Source organism: Plodia interpunctella, chromosome 7 (genome assembly GCF_027563975.2).
Source record: "Plodia interpunctella isolate USDA-ARS_2022_Savannah chromosome 7, ilPloInte3.2, whole genome shotgun sequence".
Taxonomy (NCBI): domain Eukaryota; kingdom Metazoa; phylum Arthropoda; class Insecta; order Lepidoptera; family Pyralidae; genus Plodia; species Plodia interpunctella.
This window is the reverse complement of record NC_071300.1, coordinates 1863811-1881415: the sequence shown is the minus strand read 5'-3', so window position 1 is coordinate 1881415 and position 17605 is coordinate 1863811. Positions and strand designations below refer to the sequence as shown.

Below are 17605 nucleotides of genomic sequence, written 5' to 3'. Positions count from 1 at the left end.
TTTTAATCGATAATGATACATTTATCAGCGGCGTATCGCCAATTAATATCATAAAAGTTGCTAGGAAATTGTGACGATGAATATCGATATTGATTTTTCTTAGCTCAGTTATAATTTCCTATTTCAATAATTGGTCTATATTCCAATATACCTACCAAAGAAGACCATAGACTCCAATACTATTTTGAACCCTTTTCTTGTCTGCGCCATTTCTTGCATGAATCAGGTCCAATTCAAGCGGGGATTAAAAATCAAACAATTGATTTAAAAATTTAATTTTATATTTCAAATATAGATCGCTACCACATAATATTACAAACATAAAGTGATTTAAATACACTTGAATAGAATCTGTTCTCTGAAATGGAATTATTGAGATTTTACATGGTATATCATAATTTTGAAAAAATTAAAAAAATTACCACTGAGGTTTGTGATGGCATACACTATTATAGTGTACATTATAATATTCTATTATATCGATAACAAAAAAAAAACGGAATTAATTTTTCAAATTCTTTTCCAAATTCCAAATTCCAAATTTTACACAATATTCCAGTAGGTTTCCTGTTTCTTAAATTATCAGATGGGCTTTAAACATAGTAAAATTAGTATAGGTAATAATATGTACTTATGTCTATTTATTGAATCATAAAGTTGGGATTGAGATATATCTATCAAATAATGTTCACGTTAATAACAATTTCATAACATTATTTGTAATTAAGCGCTTCGTTAGGTTCTTCAATCAGATACTTTACTCACTCAGACTAATTGCATAAGTTTTTTTTTTTTTTACAAAATTTTCATTTTTGACACAAGCTTTTATTGTTTTCATAGTGATCTTGTTGCAATCAATGCGTGACAAAATAAAATCATATCCGTACAGTAAATTACATTGGGAAGTTTTTCGTCGGGAGCCGTTCCTCGGTGCATACTTGTAATAAAGCATTGTCATCCAAACTAAACGCGTGTACAATTAAAATTTCAGCTCAATCGGTTGAAGATATCTGCTTAAAAATTGAGTTACAAGATTCCACTCTAACATACATAGGTACAGCTACTTACATTGCAAGTTATATAAAAGCTTGTAATAATGTGAATTAATTCCCATGTCAATGTGAGTATTCGACTTATGAAAGCAAGTCGCTTAAGACGTTTTACTTGTTCATTTTTATTATAGATGCCCTTACTCCATAAGATAAATTTTTGCGTGACACGTCACATATTAAGTTTGTTTTTCCCTGAAGTAGAAATGCAGAATGTAAAGTATTAAAATATATAATATAGTGCCTTATCAATTAAAAAGCGTTTTTACCAATATTTAAATATTGAATGCTGGTAAAGTTATTAGTAGAAAGTAAGTGCTTTAGAAAAAACAATCGTGTTGTGATAATGACTAGTTTAATTTTAAATAAGACGTTTCAAACTTTTAAATATGTATTTATATTTTGAAGAAATAATTTAATTTAATCTGTGAGCGCAGATGGTGGGTTTGCATGTCACTTCTCACCGTCGAATCGATTCGAAGTGAGACGCAGCGAACCACATTGCAGTGTGGTTGACGTTGCGTCATGCGTGATTGGTTAGCTGCGTCTCACTGCGAATCGACTCGATGGTGAGTTGTAATTAGCAAAGTCGCACTACGGATATTGTTCTCAGATATTCACATTGTCATAAATTCCTTGTTAAAAAAATTATAATTAACATATTCTATACACATTTTAAATTGATTACACAGTTAATAGCATTTGTGTACTTATAAAACGAGTTACAAAATATGTACTAATTAATATTACTTATTCTAAACATAACTTCGAATTATCTATGATTGACTAACAGAATAAATTAATTTCCTATAAATAATTGGCTAATTCTTTAATGATAAAAGGACAATTGTACTTTGTTTTGCCATTTTTTTTTCAATAATGGCATAAATTGTTATTATTAGCACAATTTTTCGCCTGTATTGTTCATTTTTATTATATTTGTGTCCACATTGGCCTAGCAAGCATAAAACGTAGATAACTTTATAATAAAAACCACTTATACGCTTATTATGTATCTTAAATTAATGACTAATCGTACGAAACTTACTACTGAACACCTCAAAAACTAACTTAATTTATCTAGAAACAAACTCAATATTATTTGAAACGAATTCATATTGTATAAAAACAATGAGATTCTTATTTAAAATAAAAAAATAATAAATAGGTAAGTATATATATGGACAAATCACACTGATTGAGTTAGCCCCAAAGTAAGTTCGAGTTATGGGAGTATCCCAATTCAACGATATTATATTCTATAACAAATACATACTCAGGACTCAGGTCAAACTGATAAAGATCATTTTCCATCTTAAGCTGACCGTGGTTCGAACCCGGGGACCTCCAGTGTTGTAGTCCGACCATTAAGCCGCAGAGATCGTACAGGTAGGTTCTTTTAGAAATTGTAGTACAATTTATCTGAATACCGTGCCGTGACAAAATATATTGTATGTAGTCGAGACATGATCAGAAAATCGTCTACATAAATCAACTCGATCGATCCCAAAATAAAATTGAGTCTATGCTTTTTTGTTACCACCTACGAGTATATAAGTTTGTTTCTAGAGATGTTCTTATAAAATTTCGACTACAAGCCTAGCTCAGTCACCAGGCTTTGGTTGAGTTCTTGTCAGCAACCATTAGCCAGTCGATTATCGTTTGGTAGTTTCGTTCCATCCACTGCACGTTGGCTTCTGTTCGCTCTAAAACTTGCTGGACCGGTCGGCCCAGCTCGGGCCATGATTCGTTTACGAATCGTTTCAGCTGTAAAGGAAAATTTAATATTGTTAACGAAATGCTGTAACTAAAAAGAAATAAATACATAATCTGTGAAAGATAATCTGTTAAATAGAATATTTTTATCAAATACTAGCTATTTCCCTAGCTATTTATTGTTTGACGACAGTGTGGAGTTGGCATCACACTAGAGCCATGGCAGCTGACGCGGCCAAGTCAATCAAGATGGCGGTTAGATTAATGTTGGCAACAAGTACCTAAATATTGTAATGCCATCAAAAACATAACACAACACATAAACTGTAAAAAAAACAAGTCTCGTAGCTCAGTTTTTTTACCGTAAAAAGTTGTGACATCCATTTAATACCAAGTCGGTTAATTTATTTAGTCCCTACTTAAGGGACCTTCTGTCTTAAGTTATTAGTTAAATTATAACTTATATCAATATTAAAAATATTTTACGTTTTAAATAAATAGATCGGCTTAGCGATGGCCAAGCCGATCTATAGTAAATATCGAGAGCGAGTCGATTTTTTAAAATTTCGTAATATACTCGTTTTCGGAATCACCCAATGCACTATCGATTTAAAACAATGAATTGTGAAGTTACATAGTTTTACTCACCTCTTCATATTCATGGGGTTGGTTCAACCTTCGTGTCACCACTTTCAGGATCGAATTCAGTGTTGATACAGATCCCACGCTGGAAAACGTTGATCATAAATTAGTTAACATTAAAAAAAATCACGACTTTTACAACTACCTAACGGCAACTAGTGGCAAATTAACCAGCGTGCAGGTGCACGATGTTTGCCTTCAACTAAAGCAAGTGGTGGTCTATGAAAACGATTCAATTGGTATACGAAAATATGTGTAACAGGTAGGATTCGAACCTTTAAGACAAGCGGACGGTCTCAACCACTTGATTGCCATCGCTCGAAAAAAAGTATACTCACTATTCTTTGAGCCTTTGCAAATTAGCTCTGACGAAGTTGAAAGCTATAGGTTCTCCTATCGCAGACGCAGCAACAGCAGAGAACACTCGTACTGTGTCCTGTTTGCGAATACTGCTGTCGTTGCGCAGGGACAGCTCCAAGTATCTGCAATTAATAATATTATCCAAATATAAAACATCGACTAGCCTATCTTCAATATAATTTATCTAGTTTCATTTTTTGATTTTTTTTAGACCTTTTTGAACACCTTTCTAAACACTTTATTTCAATACCATGTTAAATGATTTGTTTTAAACTTGACATTGAATTACCTATTAATGATTGTCAAACAAAATAAAGTAATCCATAAGTACTATCTATAGCTAAAGTTTGTCCGTCTGACTGTTTGTCACGCTTTACGGCTAAACAGTGGGTTTTCTTGATAAAATTTGGAACACGAATTTGGCTGCGGGTAACAACTAATTTCCTTAAAACCGATGGCCGAAAATAAGTGATAAATGGAGAATGCATAGCATTGGCTATCAACAAAAACGAACTCACGTATGTTCAAATAATTATTTAATACAGTTTAGATATCTTCTCTTCAAAGAAAAAATTAAATAATAATCTTAAATCAAAGGTACGCATGATACTAGATAAAGTAAATTAGCACAGGTCATCATTAGCCGCAGATAAATATCGATGACGGTGTAAATATTTAATTACCGTAGAATCAGCGGACAGCACTGTATATGATTAGACAATAGAGGGAGAAGGGATTAGAATACAATATATCATTATAAATTAATGTAATTAAATTATTACTATGTCTCACACAGTGCACACTAATTAGATCAGTCTAGCAATATATAATCTGACAATAAGACTGGGAATGATAACTGGCTATTTGTTAATAAGAAAAGAAAAAAAAAACATTTTCAAATTTTAATGACAAAATCATATCCACATTTTCTTTATCAGTACATATAATAAAATTGAAGAAAGGTTTGTACAAATTTGTACATTAGATATATATTTTTCATTCTTCATACTTAGTTACTGATATAGACGACGAAAATATAGTTTTGGAAATTTTCGTCTGTCTGTCTGTCGGTCTGAACGCGCATCACACGCGAAATGTAGGTTTTTTTTTACAGTTCCCGTGATATACGGAAATTAAATGTTACCGTGGGAAATTTGCGCGGGCGAAGCCGCGGGCACAAGCTAGTAGAATTATATAGAGTTAAAGCGAGATACTTTTCTGACAAATAGCCAGAGGTACTACAAAGGTCCCCTAATGATTTTGCTGTGCTATTAGGTTGAATGAGTTTAAATCTACAAGTTAGCTAGATTTCTTCAAAAATAATGATCTAAGCAAAAATTTAAGATAGATGAAACAAAAGATAGAGAGGTAAAATTAATAGCAGAAAAGAGAATACAATGGAAAACACTTCGCCGACGACCATGGTGGCGCAGTGGTAAAGTTCTTGCCACTGAACCGAGAGGTCCCGGGTTCGATTCCCGGTCGGGATCCAGGGTTTTGGATGTATAGATAAACATCCATATGCATATGCATTTGTTATAAAATATAATATAGTTGAGTTAGTATCCCATAACACAAGTCTCGAACTTACTTTGGGGCTAGCTCAATCTGTGTGATTTGTCCTAATATATTTATTAAAAACAAAAATAAAAACTTAGTTTCTAATTAATTGATGATTATAATGAACTTAATACACAATCGAAAAGATCCAGGCGTTGAAGATGTGTGAAACAAAAGTGATGTTACCTGTATAGTAAATACGGTGATCTTGTGCATCCCAATACAGAAAGCAGTAACTCCCTCTCAGAAGGCTGACTGGCGACTTTGAACCGTTCCCAGGCGAACCACCACTCCCGCGCACCTCCCGTTTGCACGCCGACGCAGTATACTGTGCTGCGAACATCTGCATGGATCCTGCGAATGATGATGTTACATTTACAACAATTTTTTTACATTTATAACAATTTTTTTCAAAAATGTTATTTGTCGACAGAGAGATTTTATGCCTGAAAATGTTTAACGCCTGAAAAAAACCCATGTCCGTGCTGTAAACCGTTGAGGAGTTCAATGAGTTCCTTCATTAGAAGCCGATCCTGGGTGCACCGTCATGCTTGGTTTGGTTTTATTGCATCACTTTCATTGTCATGGAAATTGAAGCGACGTGGGAAATTTCAACTGTGTAGGACAACTGGCAGTAAAAGAAATCTAACTTGCAAGATTTGATTACAGACAGACAAGCAAACATCGGTACAGGTGAAACTAAAATAAAAGCTTGTCAAAATAAAAATTGTTAAAAGGAATAAAATAAAAAATTATGTAGTACGCGCAGAAATGTTATGGACTTTATTGAAATTTGGAGACAATTTGTCTCCTCTCTCTTTCTCTCTTTCTCTCACAATTTTAGATTCGTAACAGACTAGTCATCTCCTCATTCATTCATCATTTAATGATTTTTCAACAATTCCTTAATAACATTTTAGAAAAAACCTCTCCATCCACGAAGAGTTAAAATAAATTTTGATCGGTTACCAATTTCACTCAATATTCTAAACTAAACTATTATTGCCATCTATCGATAACTACTCAAAACTTATGAGTCGCGTATATTTTATCAATAAGAAAGTTTGATTACAATTAAAATTACCCTGTTTAGAGCACATTTTTCTATACGTGCAGCCAGTGGGCTAATTATACTCAGAAAGCTTACGGCGCTCTCCGAGTCCAGTATTATTATACGTTATTACGTATTTAGGGTGCTGCTGCGGCTGCCACGCTTCTGTAGTGCATCAGGGATGTTTGCCGAAGCAGGTGTAGACTGCTTTTATGCAACAATGCGTAAAAGGTGCGCGTCCCTGGTGCGCAGGGTGCGGGCTTCTGCGAGCTGTAGCAGCGTCCTAAATATGATAGCTGATAGGCTAGACTGTGACTATCTCATTCATTCATGTGCCATTTCGGCGGGAATGTTGCCAGGAATGGTCCCTTTAAAACAACTATATTGTGTCCCTACTAACATAGTTTCTGAGTACTACTAACACAATGAGTCCTGGTTACTTGAAATAAAAATTATTCATTCATTCATTCATTCATCAATTTCTGCATTCCATTCCATTCTAATGACTAATGTTTTAACATTACGGGCAAGTAAGATAAATTTAAAAACAATTTCGGTATTACCTACTAGTAAGCGCTATATTGATTCAAATATTGATTCATTTTGATCCGGACAAGGATTTGTCATTGTCAAAATGAGTCAGTTTTTGTATAAACATTTTTATTACATTATCATATTGGATCGATTCATTACGAAGTTCTATTTTTGTAACTGATTTCATCCCTTGCATTTCACAGAAGATCGTCGGGCATTATAACCTAAATACTATATTGCTACCTAATGAAGGCTAGATCATTTTATTTCTAGATTTATTGTTCATATAATATTTATATGATATACTTAATATAATATTTTATAAAGTTTTAATAAATCCATAAATATGTCGGATCCCATAGAATTCCGTACGATAACATATATTTTTGATAGTAATCTTTATGTATCCGTTATTATCGATATTATTATCATAAAAGAATTTTTTACAGTTGATACCGGGACCATGAGATTTTTCAACCACTACATGATCCATATTATATTGAATGGACTTTTTACTGCATTTCCGCGTTGATGATGATCGTTAATGTTAAGCCTGCTCACGAATAGCGTTAACAATTACAGCTGTATCGCTGTTTTTTACCGTTTCGCTATCGCGATAAATATTTTTACAAATTCATGTATCAAAACTAAACCAGAAACTGACGATGCTTCCAAAACAATATGTTTCGAAGTTAAACTTGTAATCGGCAAATAAAAAAATGACGGAAAATCCAGTGTCAATTTGCAATCCAGCTTAAGGTATTAGCGCGACTAGGGAGCTAGATTCCGATGTTAGACGAGTTTGAAATCATAGCCTAGTCAATCAAAGCTACTATCAATATAATATATCAATATAAGCTAACTTACTCATTAAAAGCATCAGGGTTAGCCGACAGCATCCAATTCGCGTACATTCTGACAGCATGTTCCATACAGTCTTGATGTTCGAGATGGCAAGCAGTAGATAGCATGTCCACCCGATGGATGGCTCGTACCACGCTCTCGTTTGATGATACCTCCCATCCCAGGTCTTCTACAGCTCCAGTAAGCAGACGAAGGACATATCTCTGAAATTTTTTTACTTCGACTTTTTAACAATTCAATGGATTTGACACTCAACGGAATAAATACTATTTTGTAACAAACTTCTTCAACAAATCGTAACTACTAACGCCATCTATTTTTTTTTACGAAGTAGTTGTTACTACTGGCCTGTCTGAAATGATTTTCTTGTAGCTAAGGACACTTTCGGTATATTTGCAGATAGCAATAGTTTGTTTAGTTGTTAGTAATAGGTAGATTAGTTGATAAAAACTACAATCATTGTATCTACAGTGGTTAAAATAGCGTCTTCTATATCGATGTTTATAAATATGGAAAATAAACTAACCTTATACTCCAAATAGTACGCTCCTTTAGACAGCATCGTGTCAATGTAACCTAACGCCACCAACCCCGCTTTCCATGGCACATAACTCCTCTCATGTGTCAGATAGCTGGTGATATCTAATGCTGTCTTGTAGTCCAGTCTGCCAGATAGCGCTAAGTTCATAGCGTCATCGATGATCTGAGCTCGGTTAATGGGGTGGATCTCTTCGAACCTTTTAGGGTCATTTAAGACCTTAATGAGAAGATGCCAGTTCTTAGCGTCGTAGTTTATGCGGTAGAAGCCTAAAAATAACAAATTGTTAGTTACTAGGAGCTTGATTCCCTAATTTTCAAGCCAATACTTCAAGTAAATCAATCATTTTAATACTCGCGACTATTAGTTCTTTCTCTCTCTCTCTCTCTCCCATATTAGCGTTTTCTGTTTTTTTTTTCATTGGAGCTCAAGGTCTGCTTTACGACGTTTTCTCCTCCACTTGGCACTTTGGCTTAGTCTTTGGCTTCCTTTTGTCAGACCATTTGCACTCATATCATCCTTGACAACATCACATCAGTATTACTGGCTATTGCAGTCACAGGAGCCAGTTCTACATTTTAAGGAATAATATGGCGATATTGAATACGTTCTCTGATGATTTCTATATATCTCTTTTTATATAAATTATATTTTTATATAAATTCAATTTTACAAGTCGCTAAAGTTTTAGCATCAGCTGAATTGTATGTGCATAAGTAAACCTAAATGAAATGGAAGGAAGAAGGAGATCGAGAAGTAATAAAGTGAAAAAATTAATGATAATTCGGTAGAAGGAACTTTATCGATAGGAATAGCAGGCGATAAATCGTTTCGATATTAAAAACATATAGAATAAGAAAACACTAAAGACCAAAATAACAATAAACAAAAAAATATATTCCAATTAATGTAACAAAAAGTTAAAAAGCTTAATTATCAGATGGATGCGAGAGCGTGAGAGCTTTTAGCTCTCGCAAATTGTCTCTAGAACCCCGTTAAGATTTAAATACACTCTATACGTTAAAAAAACAGAAACAGTATTGTAAAATTGATTATCGTTAACTGATATAATATAATGAATTCATGAATCATTCTAGTTACTTTTCGTAATGTTGTGAAATATTTTTTAAGTACAATTGATTCATGTCTTTTTAGTCCTGTCTGGAAAATGGAGAAAACCAGCAGTAATTTCCATGTTATCATTATTTATTTATCTATATTATTTACTTGTATTAAGAAGAAAGCGTTTGTATGTTTGAGGCGGCGGGTAATCTCCGAAACTACTGAACCAATTTCAAAAATTCTTTCACCATTAATAAGGTGCATTCCAAGATTGCTATAGGCTTTATTTTGAGCCCCGGGGGACATCTAGTTTTAAATAAGACAACTTCAATCATACCATAAAGTTAACTTTTTAATCGATTACTGTTTTTTGTACTCGCACTATAAAGATTTTTATTTTATGATTGCTTCAGACTGTTTTTCATTAAAAATCTTTATCTACATAACAATATTTTTGAGTTTCAGAAAATGCAACAATCAAACAACACTTTTTTTTTAACATAATTCTTTAGAAGATAGGTACTACGTGCCACGCTTTGCTCGTTAGATTATATTTAAATTATCTTGATTAATTTTGATTGGTCTTAGTTGATTCGTTAATTGGATTCTTTAAAGTTTTAGATAACGTCTTGATTTTCGTGTTACATTTTAAGAAATACGAATTCTTAAATGTAATTTTGGTTAGAAATTATAGAAAAAACTAATTTTGCTAAATTTGGTTAATCCTTCGATATTTGATACAAGATATTCTTGATTTAAAAAATTATTGTCTCGCGGTATATCCACTGCTACTAATAAAATGTGTTATGATAGTCAGAGCCAGTGATTTGAGACCTTGTTTAGCTGAAGTATGGGCTAATTGATGGAATCAGAAATAGACTATGACTTGTATCGCGTGTATTTTTTATTATTACTAACGTATATTATCAAATTATTATAACGTATATATCCATGAAGCGGTGGTGGTGTAATGAAGAATAATGGTTAAGACGCCCGCCTGTGGATCGAAAGGTCCCAGTTTCGAATCCTACTCGCGCCACATGAATTTGTATACCAATCTGACTCATGTATAGTAGTTTTCATCGTCCACCACTTGTTTCCGGTGAAGTAAAACATTGTGAGGAAACCTGCACACTGGTTGATTCTTATTAAATTGTGTATGAAATGGACAAGGCAATGGCAAACCACTCCATTAATAATGCCAAGAAAGTTGTTATGTGTGTTTCATTCCACGCAATAACCACGACCCTCAGCCATGAGGAATACGACTATAAAGAAAGAAAGATATAATCCAAATACTTACCAGTCTGTTGAATGTTTCCAATCAACCAGTCATTTGTGTTAGCGGTGATATTATTGACTTCAATAGACTTCTCTCCTCTGAGCCAAACTTTAGGTTTGGTAGATTCAAAGTCCTTCTCAGCAGCCGTAGTGTAAGAAACTGGTATCCACCACACTGGGGATTTTTGGTCTATAGAAGTGTTGCTGATTAGAACGAATCTCTCCTGCAAAATATAATTAATTACTTACTCATTATGTATACCACTCATATGGAAATAAAAATTCAGTAAGCAATAAAGTAAATATGCCTACAAGAGGGACTTTAAACCACGATGGCCACTATATAGGTCAATAAGGCCACTTGACTACAGACAATGAATTTCATAGATACACATTTGATCAATCTGAACCTAAGACATGAAATGGATATGGATCAATTTTTCTTTGATCTTTTGACCAATTTTTTCTGTTATATATGCCCTAAACTTTGTTCATTTAGTGTATGAAAACATATTTAGTTATTTTTTGTTGATTTCAATAAATTCTCTAGGTACATTTAACGGAACTGTTTCCAATGGTTTATCAAATCTCGCACACAAATCACAGATAAAATTCTAATAACCTATATTGTATGTGATAACGATAAACTTTTTATCTGTAGGTAAACTACTAGTTTTATCATCATCATAAAATGTATTAAAATGTTGTTAGGCTTAAGCCTACCCAATCAATGTTTTGTGCAAGTGCAAGCTTTTTTTTGTTTGGAAAGAGAGAGGAAACTAGACGTTGAAATTTTGTTTACCATCGTCAGATACTTCGTAAATTTTCTGTATGTATTCGTCTATACTCTCTCTCTCTCTCTCATTTGAGCATTTTTCCAATTTCTTCCTCAACCAATAAGTGTCAGAGCCCAGGATCCGCTTATCTACTTTTCGTCTCCACTTCGGCATCCCTAGTTGTCAAACCATTGGCACGCATATCATTCTTGACCTGTATTCTCGTCTATACTTTTTCATTAGATCTTTTTTTATCTTTAGGTGATCTAATAATAATGTTCTCATAATCTGAAAACTATTAGCATTCCGAAACGACTCCTGCTAAGAATACCAAAATGTATTCGTCCCACATGTCAAAGATAATTTTATGTTATAAAAGCGTATGGTAGTGCCATCTAGTACCTAACATTAAATAAAGAAGTTACAATCATTATTGAAATTACACAAATATTTTGATAAGGTTTTTTACCATTCGATTTATCTTTTCTTTATGCGTCACGCGCGTCAACGCCAATGTATCTTATCTTTATTGTTCTGACGACTAAATACCTACTTACAATATATTTTAACACCCCAAATAAAAACGTCGTCGTCAACTTTAGTCACTAAACTTACCTAACCAGTTACAAGAGAAAACATTTCTTTCGGTGTTTGGAACTAGTTGTGAAAGAAGTTTGTTTTGCTATTGTTATTTTGTAACGTAGAAGAAACCGATCTGAACTTTTAAATACCTACCTAATCTGATTACTGTAAGACGTTTGACATTTAACATGCAATGGCCAACCTGTTTGAACTGAACTGCTCCAGTATCATAATTCCTCAAGATCGTCAAGACTGGGAATCCAGTCTGCAAAGTCCACGAGTCCATCACGACTGCCACGTCTACTTCTAAAGCGCCCTTCAGTCTTGCAGCGTTCGTGAGAGCACTCCATAGATCTCTCTGTTCGGCGTCTCGGTATTTCTTCGCGTTCAGGTAGTCTGTTATACCAGCGTTGAAGATGTCGTCTGATAGAAAGTGGTTCATCATTCGCAGGATAGCTGATCCTGGAATACAAATGATAAGTCCCATATTCAGTTCGTGGACTATCAAACATCAGTTTTGAACGTGGACGAAAGTTATTAGGCTTGTATCGCGGGTGCGATGTACACAAAAATATGTCGGGTCCAATGGAATATTAAATAAATTTGAAATTACGCTCGTTTGCGAATCGAAAGGTCCTTGGTTCGAATCCTATTTGTACTGCGTTAGTTTGTATACCTACCAGTCTGCTTCATCTACTTGTAATGTATAATAATTTTCATTGACTACTACTTGCTACTGATGGAGAAATACATTCTGAGGAAATTTGCACTCTAGTTGATAATTTATCGTCTACTGTATTCAAGTATTTACTGAAAGTCATTGGATTTGTTTCATTCAATTTAACGTCCACAATCTTCGCCATAAGAAATTCGACAAAATACTTCTCAGGGAAAATTTAAATAAATCGTTGCAATGGCATTGATATGCCAAGGTGAAGAAGGGATATGACTTTAAGGGAAAGCCGAAAAGAGTGTGAAATGGTGCAACAACTTCTTTAAAAACAAACCTTTTCCGTACGATATTTTGTCAAAAATAGCCCCAATTTCATCTGGGTTCCCAACCTCCACCGATATCTGGTGCGATGACGTCAGAGCGTCCAACTTGAACACACTCTGTACCTCATTCAGAACGAACAGCTCCATCAGCTTCCATGTCTTCTCTACCTGTAATGATGACGATAATCGTTATATTGTCTTCAAAATAGTTTCGCTTTTTACTGCCATTTGCCGAGAATAGGGTATTATCGATACATAATAAAAGTGAATAGTTTCATTTGGCATTTGTTTGTGGAAAATCTTTTATTTTCAAGCAAAAAAACGTAATGTACGCGACTTTGTCTAAACAGCGGAATCGCGCCGGTTAAAGTCAACGTCAAAGTTGACTAGTGCAAGTCACACTTTATTATACGCTTTTATTTAGTTTTACCATGGAATTGTAGGTACTCCGAAGTACTTACTAAATCCATGAGATTTACATGTCCCGGCGTTTGCTTGTCGATAGTCAAATCTATACTATTATTATAAAGAGGTAAGCGTTTGTGAGTTTGTATGTTTGAGACGGGTAATCTCCGAAATTACCGAACCAATTTCAATACGATAATCTTTACGTTATTAGAAGTAACTAGTTGATGATTTATCAGCTACCTAGTTGGAAATGGAAAACTACTCCACAGGAAGTAGTTTTGTGTGTTACATTCCACATAATGAAATATCACCATAAGAGATTGAGAGTCTGCTCCTATACCTATAGACTATTTACTTTTAAAGGTTTAAATGATAAATATCGACATTCTAGGTTCAATTGTCGTCCTGATATTTTTTGGATGTTTTTTTGAGATACGCCTACGATACGTACCTATACGATAATTATTTGTGGACACTCACTAATTGGTATAAAGCAAGAGAGAGGAGAATTAATCACACTTACAGCATCTACAGCGACGTATTCTACGTAGCTCGCGAATCCTTCATTCAACCAGATATCCGACCACCAGGCAGGAGTGACGAGGTTACCAAACCACTGGTGCGCAATCTCGTGGGCTACCACCGCAGCGACTCGAGCCTTCGACGTCGTTGGAGACACGCCGCTATCGTACAACATTGCTATTTCTCTGAGGAAGGAGTTTTTAGCATTTGATTTGGGTTCATGATCTACATACAAGCATACCTAACTTCACCAACATATTTATTTGTGAAATTTAGTACGCACGGTGAATCGATCCAGTGGTGCAAGGTTCGGTTCAGAAAGCGAAACAAAGGACAGACAGATAGGCACTCTTTCGTCTATAATAGTATGGATATGGATTTTATTTTTATTAATGAAAATAGACGTGCCAGTATGATTTGCACTAAATTACCTCCCTAAATGTCAAACAATGGTTTAATGGGTACGGTTCAGCCATCAGTCATAGTTACCACGGAACAAAACAATGTCACGGCTATCATCATCTCTAAACCGGCTACACACAATCGCCGAACACATACCGATACCGATACGATTGCGTGAACATTACGTAATTTGCATGAGAGCTTTTATTTGCCGCAATGTAAAACAAGCAATGTATACCGAATTGGCCAAAGTTTGGTGTACTGTATAGCCATAATGTGTAGCCGTGAAAGAAAAAAAAAGTTTGAAAAATTATAATACATCTGTTGCAGAATCCATCAAATGCGAGCGTTTGATGGCGTTTCGAATTGCGTATGATAGATGACAAATAGTTGATAGTTCTTATTTATGACACGACTTCGCCTGCGTAAATTTTTCATACCTAATTACATAAATAAGAATTAAAAAGAAAATAATAATAATTTAACACAATGACAATCCCTAAGCCAATTATCCCAACTAATATTAAAAATGCGAAAGCAATTTTTTTTTGTTACCTCTTCACGCGTTATCCACTCAACCAAACCTGAAATTTCGTATATATTTACCTAATTAAGAGTCCATACTCTTAAGAAGAGAAGAACATTGGGTACCTACATTTCACTATGGAGTTTTAATATTCTAGGGCGGAACCACACACCCAAGAGACAATCGTCAACTAAAGTGTAATATAAGCCTTCCCTTAGGACATAGCGGGGATTCCAATTATCGCAAGTGATGGATGGCGCTCGCGACTAATGAAGTGTATGCTGGCGCTCTGCAATCGATTGCTGCTTATTCTGGATCGTAAAGATAATTTACATTTTTCATTTAAATAACATCACTAGCTTTTGAACATGTCTTTTTGCGCGCGTATAAAATATAAGCCGTCTTTTTGAAAATTTCGGTATATCTTCTCTTAGTTTTCCTCTGGGAACCTACAGTCTCTCTGTAAATTGTAGAAAATATTATGAGCATGTGCAAGTACAAGATAAACGTGTGTCCTCTTCGCTGGCAATACCGTTTTTATCAACCGATCTTGACCATTCAATTAGATAAATGACAAAAAACTATCTGTTTTCAAGCCTTTATAGAGATTAAATAAGTAACAAATTTTAATTTTATACGCCCAAGTAGTTTCGGCTATTCGTTGTCTGTTAGTCATATAAGTAAAAGCAAAATTGGCTAACTTGCGTTTGTGGGTTTATACTTTTGGAAATTAAATCTATAAATACTGACTTAATTGGTACCAAAATGTAACAAAGTCTTGCAGAATAACCGAAAGTGATGCAGTGCCGATAGGTACTTTCTCTACTAGGTATAAATATTATCGATCGGTGCTTATTCTGTATCATAATGGAAGTTACTTCTATTTTTAAACAATTTTTTGAAAACTTACAGCAATTTTTTGTACATATATTTAAGTTATTAATGTTTAATCAATTATATATTTTTTTAAGTTTTTAAATGGTATTAAAATTTTATTTATTTTTGATATTTTATTTATTATTTCTTTTGACTTCCTTTCTTTTGTTGTATTGCTTCTTTTACCCTCTATGTTTGTAACTGTTTTTTTTCAGTTTGTCAGTTGTCTGGAAGAGATCCCTCCATGGGATAAGTCCGCCGATGCTAGAGTTTTTTTTTCTTTCTATTTCATGTGTATCAAATAAACAAATATATGGACAACAATGTAACAAAAATAGATATGACCAATAATAACTTTTAGCTGACAAATATTTTACACTAACATAAAGAAAACGCCGGTAAAAAAAAAATAATAAGTTACCTATTTGTCATTAAACTGTTACATGTCTTTATTTTTATTTTGATCTTTTAGGTTTACTCAAGTTGCCCTTTAGTTCTTTAAATTCTGATAATTTCGCGTAAGTTTATTGTGAAGCAGAACACACGTTAATAATTTAACCTCTAGTTTAAGAAACTCTTATTTTTTAGGGCTTCTTAAGTAGAAGTTTCGTCAAAGAAATGTACTTTTATTAATCTTTCATACATCTACTTTTTTATCAAGCAAAAGTTTTAGTTCTATTTGATTTCTATTTTCGGATAACCAGAATAGGCTTCCACTTGTTTGTGTCAGATGTGTGACCCTGACAAAGTTCAGGGTTGGCGCGAAACTGACGCCAAATACGGGCTGTGTCAACAACAGTTCCTATTTCACCAAGACTTCGCCATGAACGATGTGTAAAAGCTAGCTAGGCCCCACCGCTACGTTGCGCTCCATCGTTCTCCGTCATGTTATTCAACGAAGAAAAACGTAAAAATTGTATGAAGTTTCGACGTACGTCAACGCACGTGAATGTCTAAACAACTGAGCCGCAACATGCTCGTGCACGTCTGAGCAATAAGCCCTCTAATACAAACTTTATTTTTCAAATTAAACACATCTAAAGACAGAAAGTGTTAACCACAATAAAAATTTTAACATTTATCTTTGTACAATCCTAAAATCTAAATTTCTGAGTCTCGGTTTTTTCGAAATGACTAACTATTTTTTTGTTGATTGTTTTCAACATTTGAATAAAATTATATATCGATCATAACGAGTGTGTTATTGCTAAGATCTGGGGTCAGATTTTATTGAAGTCGTCTAAAGGCATGTGACATGACTATTACGATTACTTACCGCCATCTAGTGGCAGGTAGGCGCATACACACTAGGAAACTAAACTGTCAATCAGTGTTCAGTTTTCCTCACAATGTTTTCCTTCACCGGAAGCAAGTGGTGGTCGATGATAACTACTATATATGAGTCAGATTGGTATACAACATTGGTATACAACAACTCATATGATACGAACCTGAGATCCACAGGTGGGCGTCTTAACCATTACACCACCACCGCTATTGATATACGTATACTCACAAAAATATATATATCCCTATGTCAATATATCCACTCGAACGTAACTCTACGCTTTCTTCCTTTAGTGGAAAAACACGAGTAACGGATTTTTCCATAAGGGCTTTATGGAAAATTTTACGACCTCGGTGGCGCAGTGGTAAAGTGCTTGCCTCTGAATCGAGAAGTCCCAGGTTCGATCCCCGATCGGGTCATGATGAAAATGATATTTTTCTGATTAGCCCGGGTCTTGGATGTTTATCTATATATGTATTTGTTATAAAATATAGTATCGTTGAGTTAGTATCCCAGAACACAATTCTCGAACTTACTTTGGGGCTAGCTATATTTATATACATATTTATAAA

The 17605-nt window shown here is 34.2% G+C and overlaps 1 protein-coding gene across 1 annotated transcript in view; it reads right to left on the bottom strand.

Moving 5' to 3' along the window:
• Nucleotides 1-527: 527 nt before the first annotated feature.
• The window catches only part of superdeath (Suppressor of ER stress-induced death), a 39028-nt gene continuing 21950 nt past the window's right edge, over nucleotides 528-17605 (bottom strand). The window contains exons 5-14 of the mRNA XM_053748277.2: nucleotides 13943-14126; nucleotides 13023-13179; nucleotides 12218-12477; nucleotides 10680-10881; nucleotides 8303-8583; nucleotides 7780-7979; nucleotides 5514-5681; nucleotides 3746-3889; nucleotides 3414-3492; nucleotides 528-2816 (exon numbers count right to left, since the gene is read on the bottom strand). Of these exons, the coding sequence (XP_053604252.1) occupies nucleotides 2658-2816; nucleotides 3414-3492; nucleotides 3746-3889; nucleotides 5514-5681; nucleotides 7780-7979; nucleotides 8303-8583; nucleotides 10680-10881; nucleotides 12218-12477; nucleotides 13023-13179; nucleotides 13943-14126 (1834 nt within the window). The 3' untranslated portion in view covers nucleotides 528-2657. The remainder of the gene's footprint in view (nucleotides 2817-3413; nucleotides 3493-3745; nucleotides 3890-5513; nucleotides 5682-7779; nucleotides 7980-8302; nucleotides 8584-10679; nucleotides 10882-12217; nucleotides 12478-13022; nucleotides 13180-13942; nucleotides 14127-17605) is intronic.